The 22501-nt window shown below is 47.3% G+C and overlaps 1 protein-coding gene across 3 annotated transcripts; it reads right to left on the bottom strand.

Moving 5' to 3' along the window:
* Nucleotides 1–1785: 1785 nt before the first annotated feature.
* On the bottom strand, nucleotides 1786–16800 carry MTRES1 (mitochondrial transcription rescue factor 1). Of its 3 annotated transcripts, none has more exons than XM_080937636.1 (4): nucleotides 16736–16800; nucleotides 8736–9217; nucleotides 6669–6741; nucleotides 1786–2252 (listed from the first exon to the last, which is right to left on the bottom strand). In XM_080937636.1, the coding sequence occupies exons 2-4, from the start codon at nucleotides 9203–9205 to the stop codon at nucleotides 2079–2081; spliced, it is 717 nt and encodes a 238-aa protein (XP_080793762.1). In that variant the 5' UTR covers nucleotides 9206–9217; nucleotides 16736–16800; the 3' UTR covers nucleotides 1786–2078. The 3 variants fall into 3 exon arrangements, with proteins under 3 accessions (XP_080793762.1, XP_080793763.1, XP_080793764.1); XM_080937637.1 differs by lacking the exon at nucleotides 16736–16800 and adding an exon at nucleotides 16557–16705; XM_080937638.1 differs by lacking the exon at nucleotides 16736–16800 and adding an exon at nucleotides 16319–16429.
* Between the last annotated feature and the right edge of the window lie 5701 nt (nucleotides 16801–22501).

The raw sequence follows: 22501 nt of genomic DNA, 5'->3' as shown, positions 1-22501 counted from the left end.
GACTGGGTCTTTTTTTAGATAGCCCTGGTTGGGCTAGAGCTCACCATGTAGACCAGGCTGACCTTGAACTCAGAGATTCAGGACTAGGATTAAACTATGCAAACTATACCTAGTTTTAGTGTTGTAGCTTAGAATGTGTTTGGTGGCCAGAGGGCAAATGTGGGGAGTTGGTTTTCCTACCATGTGAGTTTCAGGATTGAGTTCACATAGGTCACCAGGCATCTCTCTTGCTCTGGAGAATTTAAAAGCTCTCAGATAAAGATATATTTTCCCGGGTTCTTCAAACCAAAGTGGTGAAAACCTTCAGACTCCTGACCTCCAACTTAACTACTTTGGGTTCTAGAAGCTTCATTTCCAGACTCAGATCTCAGGACGTTATGGAGAACAAACAAGAGCCCACCTGGGATAACCAGTCTTCTGGGGGACAGAACCATGAGTCTCCTCTTGGAACTGCTCCTACCGGGTGCTAAGGCTTGGCTCCGGGGAGGTCACAGACCTGAGTGTATACAGCACACATACTGTGCGGCGTGCACCTGTGCTCGGCTCTACTCTGCTCCAGGTAGACTCAGTTCTTTGTGTAACTCTCATGAGGGTTAGCACACTGGTCTAGCCTGAGAAGACCTTGTGTATCTCCTATTGCTACCTCAAACTAAATTGCTTGTTCTCTTGAGCCGGGAGTTAAACATTTTCGGTGAAGGGTCAGATAGTAAACAGTGTCTGCTTTGTGGGTCAAATGGTCTTATATGTGTGTATATAGATATACATATGTATACAAACACAATATAGTTATATAAGAGAACATGAAGAAATTCCACTTTACATAAGTGGGTGCTTTAGATAAAGCTTATATGTCTGTGAACCACATGCATGTTTGGTACCCATGAAGGCTGGAAGAAGATGTCAAATCCCCTAGGTAGGACTGTAGTGGTGAGCCACCATGCAGGTGATGGGAACTGAATCTCTGAATATAAAATGTGTAGCCCAGTTGGGATGGAGGGGACAATTTTACTCCTTCCAGACTACAGAAGACAAAGAAAAGAACCAACACTAACATCCAAGACAACTGGTAAAAGGTTCCAGAGCTCGTCTTGTCAAGACCTGACGGGCTGCCTTGACTCTGCTGGCTTTGGCCATAAGATGCCTGAATCAAAGTCCCTATACCAGGGAAATATTTAAACAAGCACCAAGAAGCCAGATATGGTGTTAAATGTCTATTCTATAATCCTCACTCTTGAGGAAGGCTCAGCAGCCAAAGGCCAGCCTGAGCTATGAGACTCCATCAGGTGTGGTGATGCCTTTCTTTTTTGAAGCCTAGTACTCAGGAGGCAGAGGCAGGTGGATCTTGGCGGTTTTGAGGCTTGTCGGGGTTACACAGTGAGACCCTGTGTGGGTTTGAACAGGTACAGCCACCACAGATAGGCTCCTATGAATGCTTGGCCACAGGGAGTGGCACTATTAGGTGTGGCCTTGTTGTATGTCACTGTGGGGGGCGAACTTGAGATCTTATGTGCTCAAATTATGCCCAGTGTGGCGAATGAAGTCTCCACTGCTGCCTTCAGATCAAGATGCAGAACTCTCTGCTTCTCCAGCATGTCTGCCTGTGTGCCTCTGTTTCCTGCCATGATGATAATGGACTAAACCTCTGAAGTTGTAAGCCAGCCCCAGGTGAATGCTTTCCTTTGTAAGAGTTGCTGTGGTCATGGTGCCTCATCACAGCTATAAAACCCTAAGACACACTAATAAGAAACAAAACAAAAACCAACAATAAAACAAAACAACAGAACCCACAAAGAAACAAGACCAATTTATTTTACAGTGACTCCTGAGGTAGTTAATGTGGGAAATGGCAGGCAAGCTGTAATATCCTTCCTGGCCTGGGCTCATCCAGAATTGGTCTCTGCACAGAACAAGGGGGTTCTCAGAATGTCTAAGGGAGCATAGGCCAGCCCAGAAGGGAACCACACAGATCCCAGCTTCCAGAGTGCTCTAGTGACCCCACAAACGACAGGAGAGCTTTATTTTAGCAAGAATGTCCTTTTTATGCTGCCCCACCCGGACATTAGGAGGAGAAGCCACGTTTATTTAGTCTTTTTAGGCAGCTTTAAGTTCTTCCACCGGCGCAACACCACCCGGTACTTATCATTCTCCGTCTTCTCTTCATAAACGGTTTTCAGGAGAATCCGCATCACCACCTCTGTTCCTGTCTCTTTGTTCTCTCCAACAAGGAGATCCAGAGTATCTCCCACCTTCACCTGAGAACACAGGGAAACAACCTTTACTCCATTCTGGGAAACCTAGGCCAATGTAAAAGTCCTGCTTTGCTTTAATGTGGTGGCTGTCACAGAGGGAGGCTCCTCTCAGGCTGGCTCCCAGGTTCTGGACTGCATGGTAGGTGGGCACACAGGAGCCTCAAGTACAGTGGCTCCCGTCTGAAGTCCAGGCTAGAAGGTCATCAGGCAGGTCATGGAAGGAGCACGGGGACAAATCTGTCTGTCTGGGAAACACTGGGAAAACACTGAAAAGTGGGGCACAACCTTAGCAAGCAAGGACGTGCAAAAGGATGCACCAGGAGGAAGGCCGGCACTGATTTCTACCCAGGATGCCCTAAAATGGGATGAGACAGTTTCATAGACATTGGTCACCATGGTTGGCTGCAGAGAATTTCAAGTAAGCCACACCTTTTAGTGTTGGCTGCCCCATGAGAAAGACTCAGGGACAGACTAGCTTCACACCAAAGGTGGGCAGCACACAAGAGGAAGGGTTGGATCCAGGGGCTGAGGCCAGATTAACCTTACCAGAGGACTGTCGGCTAAAGCTGTCACCCTGGAGAGCCACGTTACCTCCAGGGCCCAGCTACAAGGACTTAGTCCGTGTTGGTGGGTACATGGGAAACACCTTGTAGATACCTGGTCCAAATAGCTCATTAGAGAATCCAGCCAAGAATTTAGCCAAGCGGGGCTAAACACTGCCTGGCCACATGCTGCTCTTTCTGACAAAATCTAGGCCAGAAAGAATATGGTTCTGTCCCCAACTGCTTTTATTAACCTATAGCAACTCATATGTGGGCCACTGGGTCTGAAGGGATTGCTCAGTGGTTAACAGTGATCACTGCTCTTGCTGACTGCAACTGCACTTCAGGGGACATGATACCCTCATCTGGCCTCCCTGGTACCAAAGTATGCACACGGTGCACAGATGTACATGTGAGCAAAACACCCATTCACGTAAAATAAGCTATTTAAAAATTTTAAAATAAGTATATTAAAACAAGAAACCAAGCCTTCCCTCCCACAAACAAATGCACAGCAAAAACTGGCATATTTCATTCAAATTCACTTACGTTTTTTAGATTTTATGTTATGGGCATTTTGCCTGCATGCATGTCTAGGTGTCATGTGGATGACTGGTTCCCTTAAAAGTCAGAGATAGAATGGATCTCTTGCTATTGGAATTATAGCATTGTGAGCCACCATGTGGTACTGGGAATCGAACCTGGGTCATCGCAAGCGCTTTTAGTCACTGAACTGTCTTTTAAGCCCCTAACTTAAAAATTTTGAAACCATTTCTTTTGGGGTGTAGGGCACACGTGTGTGCCAAGGCCTGTGTGGAAGCTGAAATCTAACTCTGTGGAGCTGGTTCTCTCCTTCAACCACATGGGGTCTAAGGATGGAACTTCAGTTATGAGGCTTGGCAGTAAACCCCTCTATCTGCTGAGCCATCTCAACAACCCAAACATTTACTTAGGCTGGATTATGGTTCATAACTATAAACCCAGCTGAGGCAGGAGGATTGCAAGTTTTTAATAAGCTCATACTACAGAAAAAAAAAAGGAGGAAGAAGAGGAGGAAAAGGAAGAAGAGGAGAGAGCATAAAGCTGAGAAAGGAAGGAAGCCAGGAGTGTGGGGCACAAGAGGTTAATGGAGAGGTGAACACAATCACTGCACATCGTATGCATGAAAATGCCGTAATGAAATGCTATTGTAAATTAATATGTGCTAATAAAATGTTTTTAAAAGGAGATAGAAAAAAAAGTGATGGCGTTTCTCCCTTCTGGGCTCAAACGTTTCCTCTTAGCCCAGCTGACTCCCTTAGGCTTCTCAAGCTGCTACCCTGTCACCAGGGTCAACACAGCCCTCTGGACCCCGCCTAGTGTGCGGAACACAGAAGCTTTGCTCAGTGACAGGTGGGGAGTAGGGGACTGAGCTGCAGCACCGGACAAGCTGGACCCTCGGGGCTTGCAGCCAGGCCCTGGCTCCACGGAGCAGGCTGGGGAAGCAGGCATGCGCTATTTAGTCCCATCCATAGCCTGCTCCTCTCGGACACAAAGCAAAACTGGCTGGGATTAGAGGCTGTTTCAAATATCTACATTTCAAATCTCCACTTAGCTGCCGTTTCTATGGCTACCAGGCCTCCTAGTAACAAGGCAGAGTGTTAATACTGGCCTTTGCCTTTGCTGACCCTCAGGAGAAATCTGGAAAGTGGCTGAGACAACAGAACACCCAAGGCAGGATGAAGCAGAGCAATTAGGCTGTGGTTAACAATACCTCAAAGCAGGGGGAAGAAAAACAGGCTTATGGAGTTTGCAAATGAGGCTCCAGCTACGAGGGGCCTTCAGAGGTAAAGCAGTAGAGAAGGCAGCCCAGCCACAGTCCAGAAAGCAACAGGGCAGGGTGAAGGGCCATCTGGAGCACTGGCCTTTGTGCAGCTCAATGAACAATGCAGGGTCAGCCTGCACCTGCCAGCCCAAGGCTACGAGAGCTCCCTGGCCAGACTGACAGCTGAGACAAGAATGGAGGCAGCCTCCCCTCTTCTATGTGGGCAGCAGCAATGTTCTGCATGGTCCCCAGGAGCAAGCACTGAAAGAATCTCAGTGTTCACAGGGGCACACAGACACGCTTAATGTTCCACACCCCAAGGCGACTCAAGGTAGCTCAGATCCTGCCCTAGCAGGCCTCTGGAACATAAAAAATAAAAACCACCCTTCGAAACAGTGGGCCTCCTCATTACCTCCCAATGCTAACAGGTTATGCTTCTAAGCAAGGGCCTTAGTTTTAAGCCACGCTCTACCCCAGACAAGTATCTATCGTAAGTATCTCAGGCTGGCCTAAGATTCACTCTGTAGTGGGGATGCCCTTGAATTTCTGACTCTTCTGCCTGCTGGGGTTAAGTTGCTGTGATGCTGAACCCAGGCTTCTTTCACACGCTCTGCAGACATCCTACCAGGTGAGCTGTGTCCCTCGTCCTGCTTTCAAATGTTTCATTAAAGATTTCTTACATCTTCCTTATTGAGTTTTGTTAAGTGATAATCTCATGGTTAAAAACGTGGCAGAACACACACACCCTTTAATCCCAGCATCCAGGAGACAAAGGCAGGCAGGTTTCTCTGCACTCAGGCCAGCCTAATGTACACAGTGAGACCCTGTCTCACACACACACATAAAACTCATGTATCTCAGAGGGAAGGTGAGACAGCTCAGCACCTGCAGCAATGCCTGACCTGAGTTCCTGACTCCAAACCCAACATGGAGGAAAAGAAGCCACTGTGTCACATTGCCCTCTAGCCTTCATCCGCATCGATGCTGTGACATGCATGTCCCTACACTCCCCATTCCCTGACTAAATACATTTTTTTTTAAAGCTATATTCAAAAGGCATGAAGGAAATTAACAGAGGAGGGCTAGAGCTCAGCAGCTAAGTGTAGTTGTTACTCTTGCAGACTTGGGTTTGGTTCCCAGTACACACAGAGTGGCTCACAACCATCCTTAATCCCAGCTCTGGGAGACTTGGTACCCTCTTCTGGCTTCTGTGGGCGGCAGGCACAATTATGCACATGCATATTTGCAGGCATTTATACACATAAAATAAATTTAAAAAATAGAATTCAAAACATAGAAAGCATGAAGAGAATGACTACTAGCTGGAGGCGGCTCAGCAGTCACGGGCACCTTCTTGCCAGCTGCCTGTTGCTATTGCAGAGGTCTCTGGTTTGCTTCCCAGCCATCAATGTAGCTCACAACCAACCGTCTGCAACTCTAGTATCAGGGGACCTTCTGACTTGCACAGCAACTGCCTGCACCTGTGCACATAACCGAAGCACTCAAACACACAGAATAAAATGCATTTGAAAACAATGTAGCTCATAATAATCTCAGAAGAATATGAGTGGTATTTAATTCAAAATATATGGAGCGGATATTAACACGTGCACACACTGTTTTGTTTTGGTGTAATGTAGTCTTGGCTGCCTGGATCTGTGGTCATCTTCCTCACTCTGCCTTCCAGCATGAGTGTGTGCATGTGCGTGCGTGTGTGTACGAGACAGAACTTGCTAGAAAATTTGGGCATCTTGTTTTGCCAGCTGCCTGCCGAAGTGACCGGACCGAGTCACACCCCTGCTCAGGTGAGCCTCAGTCAACCTTGGCCATCTACTTGCCATGACTCTGTGCAGCTGATGTTAACACTGTACAGGTCTGAGTGAGGGGGGCTGAGTCCTAGCTCCTCTTCCTCATCAGCTCTCCGTGGCTGAGAAGGGACATGGTCTGGACACGGTTCCCAGCATCATCAGGACCTCAGAGAAGGAAGGTGCCAGGGCCCAAGGGTCTGGGGACAGCACTGACTAGCAGAGCAGCAGACGTGGTCACGGGCTGTCATGAGGTGGGATGGCTCACCGTTCTGCTCTTCTTCCACAACTTCTCCCCATTCAGCCGGAGCTCACCTTTGTAGAATGCATCTTCCACTTTGCTATTAAAGAGAAAGAAAAAACACTTAAAAACTGAAATACACTCAACGATCACACAGCTGTGAGAAAAACAGTTGCTGTTAGCGTCTACTGGGCAAGTCCCCACAATACCCTGAGCTTGAGTGAAAGTCGAGACACAAAGTGAGAGTGGCCATCACTTACACACATCTAAACAGGGAGACCAAAGGGCACTTCCGATTCTGATTTGGCTTGCTGCTTCTCAGGCTGGTGGCTGTTACATGGGGTTTTATGGCGGTTTTAGAAGCAACGGCATGAGAGTAGCCCGGTGGGTCACAATGGTCAGATTGAGTGGGTGTTCCCTGCCCCTCAGCTACCTGCCTGGTACTCAGAATGAGAAACCAGGCATCACACATATGGAACTGCCCTGCCCGTGTGTGTAAGTGTGTGCGCGTGTGTGCTGAGGGTGGAGTAATTCCACTCTGACAGCCATTCGCCTCTGAATTTAACCCCCTGGTGACCAGAGGAGGACAACAGACATGACCTGACTCCAGATGACTGACATCTGGCTCAGCTTAATAAAGGGAGCAGCCAGTTCAGGCCCTAGAGGAGTTAGCCAGATGTTAGATAGTAACCAGCAACCCTGATCAGGATGCTCAGAGTAGGGCCTACAGTCTTTTATGTTCTGTGGACTTAAGAAGTAAGACACACAATGATTACAGAAGGAAATCTTAAATTCCCTCTTAACTTGCATGTACCCCAACAGTGACAGAGAACAAAGAGGGAACAAGTGGCTGGGTCACTACCAGGAACCAGCACCCAGCAGAATGACTGAAACACACACCCTAACACTGTGCACTGCATGGGGCACGGTGTTTGTGACAGCGCAAGCCTACTGCACACTAGGCCTAGTACACAGACCTTAATCCTACCGCTTCTACCTGCAATCCCAGAACTTGGGAGGCTGAAGCAGGAGAATTTCAGTGAGTGTGAGGCCAGCATGGGCTATAGAGCGGTAATGGCTTTAGAAGGTAAAAGGGGTTCCGAGGTGGAACCCCCAAAGCTGCAAGGACAGAACTCACTCCACAAAGCAGTCTTCCAAGTCCACACACCCCGCCTGTCATACATGGACATTTAATGCATTTTTAAAAAGGCCCTAGCCATTACCGTCTAAAGTAGCTTCTCTCAGTCCTATTTTGCATCAGGGACATTTCAGTAATATGCAGAAGGTTGCTTACTAGTTAGTAGTATGAAATACTAGTAGTCTGGCCCAAGAACCCATTTTTTCCCTTTAGACAGCTTCAAAATATGCATCTCAGGCAGGCTCCTCACAGATGCTCAGACTGCAGGCATCACCCTGAGCTTTAGGTCAATCCTGCATTCTTTGTGTGTTTGTAAGAACCAGCTCTCTCCTGCTCCTTCCTGGGATCCGGAACCAGAGTCAGGTCAGGACACTTATATACAAGCACCTTTACCCATGGAGCGACCTCAGTGGCCCAGAAACTGCATTCTGGTTTATGTATATGGCGATGTATGAGTGAGTGACTGTGGGTCCATGTCTGCCGTGACACATGTCTGTGGCTCCCAGGACTGAACCTGGGTTGTCAGACTCAACGACAGGCACTCCGACCCACTGAGCCAACATGCTAGCCCAGCACCTGCACTCCTAACTACCACCGCCTGTTCCTGTTGGTTCTGGGATTACTTTCTCATGCTGCAGTGGGAAATTCTGGTGGTTCTCTGTGGCTGTGCATCCTTTCTCTTTAAGAGGTTATTACTAGGGATAGAGGCATGGTTCAGTGGACGAACGCTCGCCATGTACAAGACTCGGGTTTTATCCCCAGCACTGTGGAGAAGAAAAATCTATCATTAAATCAATGGTTCACAGCACCGCAGTTGTGTGTGTGAACTGCAGTTTTGTCACCTGTAAAGCCCTTTCACATCTATGGTATTTCTCCCCAAGACAGGCCACCTAAGCGGTGCATGGTATCACACGGTGATATCACATGTCACATGGTGACACGCACGTCATACTCACTTTCTCCCAACATCAAGGCCTGTCTTCAGGATGACGTCGTACCGGAAAGACTGTACCACTTTTTCCAGGTCTTTGTAGTCCTTGGCCACACCGGGCTCACCCTCAAGCTCCTCCTCCTGCTCGCTCCTCTCGGGGTGACTGGTCTCCTCATCGGAGTCCTCATCATCTGCATCTTTCTGCAGGGTCTTTTTAGAAGATTTCTTGGAGTTTATATTGCTTTTGAGTCGTATAGAAAATGGAAAAATACATTCTGGAGATACTAAAAACTCTGGGAGTCGCAGAGAGAAAATGTTAGGGGAAAACGTTTTATAATTCAATGTGTTTAACTTGCTACTGGAAAAATATAAGCATCGGTTCCAGGAAGCACAAAGTTTGTGTGAAGATGTCCCTTGAATCACACCCCAGAGTCTGGTCCAGGCATCGGGCTTTCTGAGAGCACCTGTGAGCAGCCTAACACCAGGCATAGCCATGCTGCTCAGGACCTGCAATGGAAGTCAGAAGAGCACTGTCACAGGTGCTTAGAACCGGCATGGACGAGCCACACGCATGGACGAGCCACACGCATGGACGAGCCCCAGGCACTACATAACAAGCACTGTGTCTCTCTCGCCCTGCGCAAGGCTGGGTCAGTCCACTAGGCCAAGCACTTCTGGGGAGCTTTCTAGCTGCAACCAGCCTGCTTGCTCATACGACTGTCTCAGGGGTCCGGCGAGGCCCCAAAACTATGGGGAACACTGCTTTGGTTCTTCTTCCTCACCTCAAATAGCACTGGGTATCGAACTAAAAAATATTAACAGTAGTTATTAATGATTTGTTCAAAAAAAAAAAAAAAAAAGGCTGGAAGTGGTGGTGCACACCCTTCATCTCAGCACTTGGGATGCAGAGGCAGGGGGATTTCTAAGTTCCAGGCCAGCCAGGGCTACACAAGAAATCCTATCTGGACAAAAAAAAAACACAAACAAACAAAGGAGTTCATAAAGTCCAGTGAGTCTCCAACCTTACTTCAACCCAGACCCTGGGAAATCAGGGCTAGCAAAGAGCGAGCGACAGTCAGCTCTGCTGTGCACATTCTGCGTCTCCTTCCTACTGCTCAGCACAAACTGGGCAGTCATTTGTGGACACCACAGAGAGCAACCAAATCCTAGTTACTACAAATGCAACAGAACCCATCTTATTAGTGGTGGCAGGCATCCCAGAATAATCGAAATGTAAATGTCTGTCTATCTTTGTTTCTTTCCTTCTTTCTCTCTTCTATGTATGTATGTATGTATGTATGTATGTATGTATGTTATGTATGCATCCATCCATCCATCCATCCATCCATCCATCTATCCATCCATCCAAGACAGGGCCTCACTACTTAGCCCTGGCCGTCCTGGAACTCACTACATAGACCAAGCTGGACTCAAATACAGAGATCCACCTACCACTGCCTCTTGAGGGCTGGGATGAAAGGCGTGTGGGACCACATCAGGTCAAGGTGGTTTTAAAGACCAAGATTTGCCAAAAAGAGAAAGGATTTCATAAGCTTAAATACGTACATATACAAACCCTGACATACTCGATGTCATTCTCTTCGTATTTGGGGTCTGAGACTCGCTTCCTTTATTTCTTTGGTAATGAGCCTCATGATTTTCCTTCCTAACTTCCAATAGTTACAATGTCTGTGTGGCTCACAGAAAGCACACAGGTGGCTACTACTTCTAACTTCTGGTTAAGCTTTAGAGGGTAAAATAAGCAAACAGCACAGGCTCAGCTCTGACTCCTCCATCCTTGGAACCCCAATCAGTCCTAAAGTACAAGAATTTCAGGGCTCATGGTATTTATTTATTTGATGTACTGTCAAAGGAACAGCTAAGCAAATCAGTAGGATTTTCCTTATTTTAACATAAAAGTTTATTTAATGTGAGTACACTGCAGCTGTCTTCAGACACACCAGAAGAGGGCATCAGATCTCATTACAGATGGTTGTGAGCCACCATGTGGTTGCTGGGACTTGAACCCAGGACCTCTGGAAGAGCAGTTGGTGCTCTTAACCACTGAGCCATCTCTCTAACCCAGGATTTTCTTTTTTGAAAATTTCTTTTTCTAGCTTTATTATTTTATGTGTATGAATGTTTTGCCTGCATACACATATGCGTACCATGTGTATGCCTGGTGCCCTCAGGAGTCAGGAGAGGATGCTGGATTCCCTGTTACAGATGGCTATGAGCCATCACATGCATGCTGGAAACCCAGCCCTGGTCCTCTGCAGGATCAGAGTGTTCTTAACCACTGAGCCAACACTCCAGCTCCATTAATAAAAGAGAAATACAGAAAAAGATAAAAAATTTAAGAATTTAAAAAGATAAAAAAGAAGAAATATATATTGCTTCATTTATGCATCTCTACATGTGTGTCTGTGCACCAACTGCATGCCTGGCCCCTGTGGCAGTCAGAAAGGTGTTATAACCCTGGGACTGGAACCAAGATGACTGTGAGCCATCCTCTGGGTGCTGGGAATCGAACCAAGACTCTGTAAGAGCAACAAGTGCTCTTGTTTTGTTTATCTGGGACAGGGTTTCTCTGTGTAGCTATGGCTATCCCAGAATTCATTTTGTAGACCAGGTTGGCCTTGAACTCATAGAGATCTGCCTGCCTCTTCCTCCTGAGTGCTGAGATTAAAGGTGTGCGCTACACCTGCCCCTCAACAAGTGTTCTTAACCACCGAACCATCTATTCCCAGCCTCTTGTTTTAGATTCTGAGACAGGGTCTCATACTGAAGCCCAGGCTGGTCTGGACTCACTATGTAGACCATACTTGTCTCAGATGATGAGAGGTCCTTCTGCCTCAGCTTCAGAGTGCTGAGATTACAGGCACAGAAGCCATGCCTGCCAAGAAACAACAGTTCAATGGATTCCCATTTAATAGAGACCTACCCCCCACAAAAAAAATTTTTTTTTTAATTTTGTAGAATTAGGATAAAGAAAAAAAAAAAAAATACCCTAGTTCTCCACGGGAGATGTAGCCCAGTTATGGACGGTTTGCCTATCTGGTCCTAGCACTGCAGAATAAAAGGAAAAGGAAGCTGCACAGTTTCTGTGCTGGAACAGCAGGAGATTGTGATGCTGTAGTTCATGGTCACACAACTGAGAGCAGAAAGCCCAAAAGGCATGTGGGGGGGGGACCTGCCACCTCCCCTGAGAAATGCCCAGCAGCCCCTGCACCAGGGAGGAGACAGTCCTGGTCAGTCTTATGTTCCCCTTCAGTCCTCGCTTGGGACCAAGGGAGACACCTCAGCAGTTAAGGGTACTGTCACCAATCCAGCCTGACAGCCAGAGTCCAGGCCCCAGAATCATGTGGTAGAAGGAGAGAAGTGACTCCTGCAAACTGTCCTCTGACCTCTACATTCGTGTGTGTACAAACACTACATACAGGAATGTTAACCCCTGCTTCACAGCCTGCAGCTCTGCCCTTTCGGGTGTATCTGGATGTGTTTCTTTCTGTGCCCATCATTGGCCGAACTTTTAAGATTTGTTCACTTTGATTTTATTCCTGTGGGCACTGCCTGCAAGCGTATCTGTGCTCTGTGTATGTGAAGCGCCCAGAGAGGCCACAAGTGAATTACTGTGAAGCACCATGTAGGTACTGGGAATTGAACCCAGGTCCTCCGAAAGAGCAGCCAGTGTTCTTATCCATTGAGCCATCTCCAGCCCCACAAGCAGAAGCTTACTTACCTATGTTAGGAAACCTAGCTGATGAGACCAGCTTAAATCACGTTCATGTGTATATATAACAAATGCTTCAAAGTATTAAGCCAAATGCTACCTTTATTAGCTACTCCCACTCCCTTTCCCTCATCTCCCTCACCTCCCAGCAGGCAAACATCCCAAATGATGTAGTCTAGATAAAAATGTATAAAACCCATAAAACCCAGGGAAGGCATTACTCTAGCTTTTGCTAGAGATGATGACCATTTGTAGATGCTAGCAGAGAACAGGCTGGTGGGGAGAACCCTGAATAGGGAGCAGGGTATCTGAAAATGTGACTGGCCAGGCTCCGGAGCTTAAGTCAACGCAGTGGCTGTTGAGTAGTTATACCCACTTGAAGAAATAGGATGTTTTAGGTGGAACACGGATGCGTTCCAGCACTCAGGGAATAAAGGCTCAGGAGTTCAAGGTCAATCTGGGATCCAAACCAAACTATAAAACACCAACAGGGGCAGAAGGCACAGTGCCAGTAATTTTAGCTCTTAGGAGACAAGACAGGAGCACTGTGAGTCTGAGGCCAGGCCAACTTCACAGCAAGTTCCAGGTCAGCTACATACATAGGAGAGCCCATCTCAAACACAAAACAAACGAGGGCCAGAGATGGCTCAGTGCCAACTAATGGCACTTGCTCTGCAAAGAACATGAGTTTGACCCCCTCCCATGTAATAAGCTGGGCACTGCTGTGCATACCTATGATCCAAGCCTTGGGAAGCAGACACGGGGTGAGCTCACTAACCAGCCAGCCCAGTCAGTGATGGTGAGCACAGACACGGGGTGAGCTGCAGGTTCAGTGAGACTAGCCTTAAGGCAAGGAGGCAGACAGTGATGGAGGCCTAAGGACCTAACCCAGCGTCCGTCTCTCTCTCTCTCCCTCTCTCTCTCCCTCCCTCCCTCTCCCTCTCCCTCTCTCTCTCTCACACACCACACACACACACACACACACACACACACACACTTCTTTTCCTTTGGTCTGGCCTCCTGACTATCTAAACTCTTCCGCCACCCCTACCATCTGTCCCTTTCCAGATTGTGGTAGTGCCAATATGTCCTTTGCCTTCGCTGCCCCCACACCTCCCTTCTGAGGTAAGATTTCACGTACTCTAGGCTGCTTTAAACTATGTAGCAAAGGCTACTTTTGATCCTCCTGCCTCAGCCTCTAGTACTGGCTTCCCAGGTACGGATTACTATATTGTACACCTGAGCAGAGTTAGCACAGGAGCCATGATTGCTGTTTGTACAAAGGCCTGCTGCCAAGCCAGTGCTGACTACTGTCTGCAAAACAGGGCTTCGGCAAAGTTCCCCACATTCTCCAAACTGAGAGGTGACTCCCTAGACTGAAACTGTGACCTGATTCACACTGAACACCTAGCTTTTCTCCTGGAAGCCTGCCACTAAGTTGTTGTAGAGGAACTACATGCTTCCTCCATGATGCCAAGGCAGACTGGTAGATAACACTAGGCCTGGTCTTCTTTTTACCCATGTCTCTCCATTTTCCTTACTTTGCTTTATAAACCCATGTTGTAATAAATCAGTTTCGGGTACGGCTATACACTGAGACCTACAGTGTCCAACATGACCGTACCCAGAGCACTCTTGATGTCAGACCTGCTGAACCTGGAGTCTTCATCTCAGTTAATAAAATATCTGTCTGGTGACTCAGAACAGAAGCTCATAGTTTTCTTTTTTCCTCAAGGAAAGGTGCTGTTACCTAGCCCTAGTGTCCTCAGCTCACAGCCCTCCTCCCCAGGGCTCCCACATGTTGGGTTACAAGCACGTCATGCCTTGTCCTGCTTCTGATGACTTTCCACCATCTTGCTTAGAGACAGGCTCTCAGGTAGCTCAAAGTCTCTAGGCTGCCCTGAAACTCTTGTGCATCCAAGTGTTGGTGACTGGGGACTACAGGTGTCCACTCCTGGACAGTTTCCTTATTCATGTCAGTTTCTGTTGTTTGTGTAAGTGCTGTCTGTAAATCAGGGTGCAGGTCTCTCATTTGCACAGTTGTGTACTCTAGGCTTAATCTCTGGTCCCCACCTCTCATTTTGGCAATAAAGTTCTAGAACGGCGTACTCACACCACACATCTGGCTTTTCCGCATGGGATTCAGGGAGCGAATATGACTTTAGGCTTGGCATGGTAAAAGTTCATGCTGGCATGAACTACCAGGCAAGACTCTAAAACCAGCTCCTCCAAAGCACTCAAAAGAAAAGAACACTTCTGGGCCCAGTGGGGCAGGATGATGTAAAGTCCACAGAGTGTGGCCATGGCCAGCCTGGGTAACTTAATGAGAGCCTGTATCAAAATTAGGAGAATTAAGAAAGGTGCTACTATAAACCTGGTCCAACGGCCCATCACTGAGAAGGTGCTGGGGAAACCTGTTGTTTTGCTACACAAATCTGTAGTGCCTTCTAACTATTTACACACACACACACACACACACACACACACACACACACACAGAAATAATTAGTCAGAAAAGCTTCTTTTTGCAGTGGGTGTCAGTTAAAGTGTAAACCGACTAATGTGTCAGGACTTAAGTGCCTGTTACTGCTCAGAAATGAGATACATCCCCTCACACAAAATCCAAACTAAACAAACTGGACAATGACAAGTGTCTACCTTAGTTGGTAATCTTCAGCCTCTGCCACACTGACAGTGGTCTACATACACAAGGGACTATTCTTAGCATGCTTTCCGTAGCTACAACTGAACAAGAGCTGGGGTGATTCTAAAGGGTCAAGATTTATTTACCTCATGCCTCTAGAGTCTGGGAAATTCAAGTTAACTGCATCTAACTCCCCCAACCTCCCCTCAAACAAACTACCCTTCCATTCTGCACACACTGAAGCTGGTATCTGATGGAAGGGTTTCTGGCCGAATCACAGACGCATCACAAGACGGAAGATAAGAAGAGACACAGTGTAAACACGCCAGAGAGACCTTGTTTTCATAACAAAGCCACATACTTCCTTAATAACCACTAATCCTTGAGCAGACTTGCCCATTCATCAGGAAGAACCTTCATGACCCTCCTCTTCCTAAACGTACTGCACCAAATTCCCAACACGTGAAACCCGGGGGACACATTCTGGCCAAACCAGGGATCTTTGTTCCATACAGGCATAGAACACTCTCACCTAGGTATCTGCAAGGAAACTCAACTTCAAGTCTAGACTCAAACATCCCCTCGGAGGGGCCTGCCCATTCTAACTCTACTCCACCAGGCCAACCAGTCCCCCTTTACTATACTTACCCCACCCCCAGAATTAATTAAGGGCTGCCGCTTAAACCAGATGTTGTCTGCATGTGCACACACTCCACTAGACTAGACTTCATCCCTGTCCTTTTTATCTCATGTGCACAGAAACAGTGCCTGGTAATTAAATTAGAAACGTGTAGAAGCTGGGAAGATTGTTGCTAGCCTACAATGAGGACATCCTTCACTACAAATGGAGTAAGATGCCAGCTACAATGGAACCGTCTTTAAAAAAAATAATAAATAAATAAAAGGAGCTTGTAGAATAACTGTACGACCAGAGGACGGCTGCATTAGGATGAGTTCAGAAAAAGAACGAAGTACCTGGACTGACACTAGATCTCTTATATACCTAAGTTTGGAGGTGACCCGGGCAGCCCCAGAGATACAGAGTTTTAGTAGTAAAGTAACCCGGCAGGAGTCTCCTTGGGCGGGAGTTTGCACTAGAGATGACTAGGAAAGAAAGCCCGTAAAAAGTTCGTTTCCGGTGAGATTTTTATAAAGCTATAGATTCTGCTAACGAAGGCTAAGACTGCCAGAAGAGCAGTGTTTAGGAAACAAAAGTAAAACTGCCCTTGACCTGCACTATGCTGGGAGTGGATCCACGTTTCTCAGCCTGTCACCGCTTGGTAAGACCCGGGCCTGGTTCCCGGCTGGTTGGGTCTACAGCCACGAAACCCTTCCCTTCGTTCCCCTGGAGCTCTCCCATCCTGAACCTCCTTAGGTCCCCCAAGGTCAAAGGAAACTGGACACTCCCACGCCGCCCAGCCCCGAGTCAGTGTGTCTGCAGCTAGCTGCACCCAATCCCTGGGACGCACAGCCTGGGCCAGCTCAATTCCCACGGTCCCCGGGGTTCGAGAGGCGTCCCGAGGGAAGCCCGACTCTGCAGAACCGAACGCGCTCGCAGATCTGACCGGAGAGCTGCAGAGAAGAAACCGGCCGAGGGCGAATCACCCCCGGAGGGTCTGAGCGGGAGGGCCAGTAGGGGCGCACTCACCTGCGAAGTCCGCTGGTCCCTCCCCGGACCGCGCCGACCGCAGGCGGGAGCCGCCTCCGCGCCTGCCCCGCCTCTTCCGCCCAAACCTGCGCAGCGAGAGTGGACTCCGAGGCGCATCTGAGTACGGTGGCGACGTCACAGCGGCCCCTGCTGGACGCGGAGGCTTGGATGACTACGCTGTCCTGGTGGGGGATGGGGGGAGGGGAAGTGGGGGGGGGGAAATGGGAGGACCATTCCAGGCCTGCTAAGCTTAGCAGTCAGTCCCAGAAGGACTTGGTTTGAGAGCAAAAATTCTTTCTCTCGAATAGCCAAAAGGCCTTGAGTTATAGATGTTGTTTCCAGAAAACGGTCTGATGTTACAGAATTTAGGATATCGATATCAGAGTTTAAGTTCCAACGCAGTGTATAGGTAACCCTGTAATACCAACACTTTGGAAGGAGGGGGTTAAAGGTTTTCCTTGGGTACATGACTAGAAAGTTCGAGATCAGGCTGAACTACAAAGAACTAAATATGAATAGGAATAAAACACCTCACATTGGGTGTGTTCCTATCACTGGGGAAGTGAAGGCAGGAAGATCAAGCCACCAGACTTGTCATGGCTACATAGAAAGTTTGAGGCCAGCTTGGGCTATGTGAAACCCAGTCTCAATAAATCAACCTCTGCCCACCCCCACTTCACTCCCGGAAAGAATCAACTAAGTCACACTTTTTTGTTCGGTTTTCTGGCCATACAGGAAATGATTGGACAGGGTCAGGGGTCTAGGAATACATGGTTTAGTGTGACCTGTGGGGACAACCGAAACAAACCTTGGGACTCCAATGGAACATAGTCCGGACACCGGAGGACAGTCAGTTTCACAAAAGGTTTATTTATTTATTTTTTACGTAATTAGTTGTATATGTATGAGTGGTTTTTACCTGCATGTACCATGTGCCTATATGCCCAGTGAGGCCAGAAGAGGGCATTGGATCTCCAGGTACTGGAGTTACAGGTGGTTGGGAGCCACCATGTGGGTGCTAGCAATGGAATCTGGCTGGTCTACAAGAGCAGCTAGTGCCCTTACCTCCGGAGCCATCTCTCCAGCCCCAGGTTCAGATCTGTTTACACTAATGTCTGTGGGGGGCATTTGCTCGTTTTCTTATTTCTCAGACGTTTCCTTCCAAGTCTATATGTGAGCTCTGCTCATTAATCTTTCTCCTAGGTTCACACAGTGGCTTCTTGGTTGTGCCTGTGTAAGAGGAAAGCTTGATTGCAAATGGTTTCAAGTGCAGAAATGATACATTTACACTGTTGCTATTGTGAGATTGGGAGGGATACACAGTTGCGTTCACTTGGAGGTCAACACCTGCTATTATGCTGGACCCAGGGAACTCAGGTCTTTAGTCTGGGCAGTAAAGGCCTTTACCCTCTGTGCTAGCTCACCACCCCTTGGGAGAATTGAAAAATAAAAATAAAATAAAAAGGTTTCTGGGTATGGTGGCCCACACCTTCAATCTCAGCACGAGGGAGGCAGAGGCAGGAGGATCTCTGTGAGTTTGAGAACTAGTCTAAATAGAAGTCTGGAACAGCTAGGGCTCCTTACACATAGGAACCCTGTCTCAAAAAACAGAACAAGTGCTATGGCCTCTCGTTCTCTTCCTCCTCTTACCCGCTTTATCCCCTCCTCTCCCCATTCCCTTCCTCCCCCTCTCTCCACATATTCATGACTGGTACCTACTTCTCTACGCCTCTCTTCCTTCTCTCTGCCCCACTACCCTCTTAACTCCCCTCCCCATGCCCTGAATAAACTCTATTCTACACTATAAACGAAAAACAAAACAAACAAACAAACAAAACAGACAAAAATGTTATCTCTGTGTGGAGGCCAGAGGACAGCTTGCAGGAGTCAGTTCTTTCCGCTGTGTGCCCCAGGGATCACACTTGTGCCGTCAGGTCTGGTGGCAAGTGGCTTTACCCACCGAGCCATCTCACAGGGTGAAATCTTTTTTTAAGATGACATAGAGAGGACCGGGGGAGATGGCTTAGTGGTTAGGAGTACTGGTTGCTCTTCCAGAGGGTGTGAGTTTGATTTCCAGTACCCATATTGTGGCCTACACTATAAGTACCTCCAGTTCCAAGAGACCAATCCCTCTTTTAATGAGGGCACCACACACACACACACACACACACACACACACACACACACACACAATTAATACTTGAACACACATTTATTTTCTTTATTAATATTTCAGGTATTATAGGAAAACACTTGTGTATAGCAACTAGTAATTCTGTAGAAAGGAAAACATAGTAAATACAAGAGCCTTTATATGTGTAATTTAAAGAAACATTTATTTTATGTCTATTCAAATATTAGCTCATAGAGCTTAACTGCCCTTGAATTTGTTCTGTAGCCAAGGATACGCCTGAATTTCTTGTTCTCCTGCCTCCAGCTCCCGAGCTCTTCTTTTGTAGGCCTGTTCTATCACACCTGACTTTTATTTAAAATATACATCCATGCTCAGTAGTGGGGTACTTGCAGAGTGTATGTGTGGTCCGGGGTTTCTGTAAAAATAAATAAATAACAAATAAATTAAAAACAAAGCTGGACATGGTGACTTGCTCATGCCTATATCACTTGGAAGGTGAGACAGTTGAACCTCTGGGAGAACCGGACCAGCTTAGGCTACAGAGTGAGCCAGCCTGGACTACAAAGATCCTGTCTCAAAAGCAAAACAAGATCTTTGTTTTAGTCAGGGTTTCTATTTCTGCACAAAACATCATGACCAAGAAGCAAGTTGGGGAGGAATGGATTTATTCAGCTTACACTTCCACATTGCTGTTCATCACCAAAGGAAGTCAGGACTGGAACCCAAGCAGGTCAGGAAGCAGGAGCTGATGCAGAAGCCATGGAGGGATGTTACTTACTGGCTTGCTTCCCCTTGGCTTGCTCAGCCTGCTTTCTTATAGAACCCAGGTCTACCAGCCCAGGGATGGCACCACCCACAATAGGCTGGGCCCTCCCCCCTTGATCACTCATTGAGAAAATGCCTTACAGCTGGGTCTCGAGGAGGCATTTCCTCAGGGAGGCTCCTTTCTCTGTGATAACTCCAGCTTGTGTCAAGTTGACACAATACCAGCCAGTACAATCTTACAGTGTGGTTCAGTTGGTAGAATGCCTAGCCTGTACAGACTCTGACTTCAGCCCCAGCATTACATAAGCTAGATATTCCCACAAACTGCAAGCCTAAAAGCTGAGAGTGTGCATGCTGGTGGAGAAGCCTGAAAATGTCACAAGTGGAGGAGGTAGGCTGGGTGAGCTGTAGAGGGAAGTCTCAGTCTGACGTCATCTATGAGGAGGAAGCTGCAGTTACTGATGCATGTCAACATCCGGTCATGAGGGCGGCAGCCCACAGTTCCTGCAATACTGGCTTTAGCTACAGGTCTGCCATTTGTCTAGCATCTGGACTTGGATGGAGAGAAGCTGTTGCCATTCCCATGGGTCTGAGGTGTGAAGTCCTTGATCTCAGGGGCCATGCTCAAGCCAACAATACACATCCACTCAGGACTTCATCTGCTCCCCCAAGGTGTTGTGATTTATACCCTCTGATCTGTAATCCCAGAGTTTAGAAGCAGGAGAGTCAGGGGTTCAAGGCTATCCTCGAGTAAATAGAGTTCTAGGCAGTTTGGGCTGAATGAGGCTTACTTCTAAAAATAAGTGACCAGGGACTACAGGTATGACCATATACCTTGCTTGCAGAGGACGGAAATTTGGTTCCTATCACACATGGAAGGCAACTCCCAACTGTAACTCCAGCTTTAAGGGATCCAGTTAGCCTCTCAGGGCACTGCACTCATACACAGCCACCCCATATACATACATACATACACACAAACACATATATACATGCATAAACACATATATACACACATACATGTACACACATAGTTTATTGTTTTGTTCTATTTTGTTTGATTGATTTTTTTTTTCTGCACAGGGTTACTCTGTGTAGCCCTGGCTGTCCTAGAACTAGTTCTACAGAACAGGTTGGCCTTGAACTCACAGAGACCCACCTGCCTCTGCCTCCCTAGTGCTGAGAGTAAAGGATTAAAGGTGGGCAAAGGTGGGCACCACCACTGCCCTGCGTCTGCACATAGTTTTAAAACAAATCTTTATCTTTTTTGTTTTTTTATCATTTTTATTGAATATTCTCTGTATTTACATTTCAAATGTTATACTTTCCCCCTCCCTTTCCCCCTCCCCTTGCTTCCATGAAGATGCTCCCACTCCCAACCACCCACTCCCACCAAAGCAAATCTTTAAAAATAAGTAAACACCTTTCTGTGCCTATGTCACTTTCTTGAACATGATGAATGTTCCTATGACCCACTGGGTTTTCTGCAAGAAAAATGGCGGGCACAGCCCCACAGTGATGTGGTACAAGGGCAGAATTCTTTTATGTGCAGTGTTAAGGCCTAGGTCAACTATTAAGGCCGAGATAGAATGTTAAGGCCTAGGTAACTGTTACCTAGCGAGCCTGCCATTTTGTGCTGTTACTAATATTATAAGAAAACGTTCTCATATGCTGTTTCTGCTGTTACTAGGAGACTTTCTAATGCCAATATTGACTACATATTCTGTTATGTTCTGTGCCCTTGGAAACCAATCACGACAGAAGTCAGAAGAACTGTTTTGTATAATTACCCACAATAAGCTTGGACTGGAACCAACCACCCAGTAGCACTTCCTGCACCTGTGTATGAGCTTTTATGGTATTTGCCTTTATAAGCTGGTCCTGGGACAGACCCCAGCATAAGAGAGACACCTGCGCCAATATAAGAAAGGGTTTGGAATAACACTTCCATTTTGAGTGGGGGTTGAGTAAAGTTTATGTTCCCAAGACCTCCCTGGGAACTGACATCCTACTTGGCAGAAAGAGACGTGTATGTGGGTAACTGACATCCTGGTGGGCCAGTGAAGACATGAATGCTAGACAGGGAAAGTCCCCTGCCTCAGTTGAATACCCCATCCAGTGGGCACAGGATAAATGTACAACAAAGACATGTACCTAAGGAAATCCCTAACCCTCATTCCTGATTGGTGAAATAACTTGGCACAGATGCTTGTAGATCAGGCTTAAAAGCCCTATACAGGGCTGGAGAGATGGCTCAGTGGTTAAGAGCACTAGCTTTTCTTCCGGGGCTCCTGAGTTCAATTCCCAGCAATCACATGGTGGCTCACACCCATCTATAATGGAATCTGATACCCTCTTCTAGTGTGTGTCTGAAGACAGCGGCAGTGTACACATACAAATAAATAAATAAGCCCTATACAATCTTGACTCAAGGTCACAAACAGCTCCCAAATCTGATCTATGTCCCTGATTGATCAGTCTTGGGGTGTGGCATTCAACAAATTGTCCCTGTTTGACTGAGACTGGTGTCTGAGTGGTTTGTGTGGTGATTCCCAGACCCCAACATTCAGGGAGAGCAGACAGGAAACAGACGGGCATGGGGGGCAGAAACTATTCACTCTTTTTTTCTCTCCCTCCTTCCTTTCTTCCTTTCTTCCTCGCTTTCTTTTTTCAGACAGAGTTTCCCTGTGTAGCCTTGGCTGTCTTGAGTCTCCCCTTGAAGACCAGGCTAGCCTCAGACTCAGAGAGATCCACTTGTCTCCTGAGTGCTGGGATTAAAGGTATGTGCCACCACTGACTGCCCTGCTAAATGAAAATTCTTTAAAGTTCCCTTTCTTTGCTTGCTGAGAGAAAAAGCTTGCTAATGT

This window comes from Micromys minutus, assembly GCF_963924665.1.
Source record: "Micromys minutus genome assembly, chromosome: 25".
Lineage (NCBI taxonomy): Eukaryota > Metazoa > Chordata > Mammalia > Rodentia > Muridae > Micromys > Micromys minutus.
This window is presented reverse-complemented; position numbering and strand designations above follow the sequence as displayed.

Excerpts from the sequence above, each read along its gene's own strand:
- MTRES1 (XM_080937636.1), bottom strand. The coding sequence starts at position 9,205 with ATGGCTATGCCTGGTGTTAGGCTGCTCACAGGTGCTCTCAGAAAGCCC. Across the intron at positions 6,742-8,735 it reads GGCCTTGATGTTGGGAGAAA|CAAAGTGGAAGATGCATTCT; the intron begins GTGAGTATGACG and ends TCTCTTTAATAG. Across the intron at positions 2,253-6,668 it reads TGTGGAAGAAGAGCAGAACG|GTGAAGGTGGGAGATACTCT; the intron begins GTGAGCCATCCC and ends CTGTGTTCTCAG.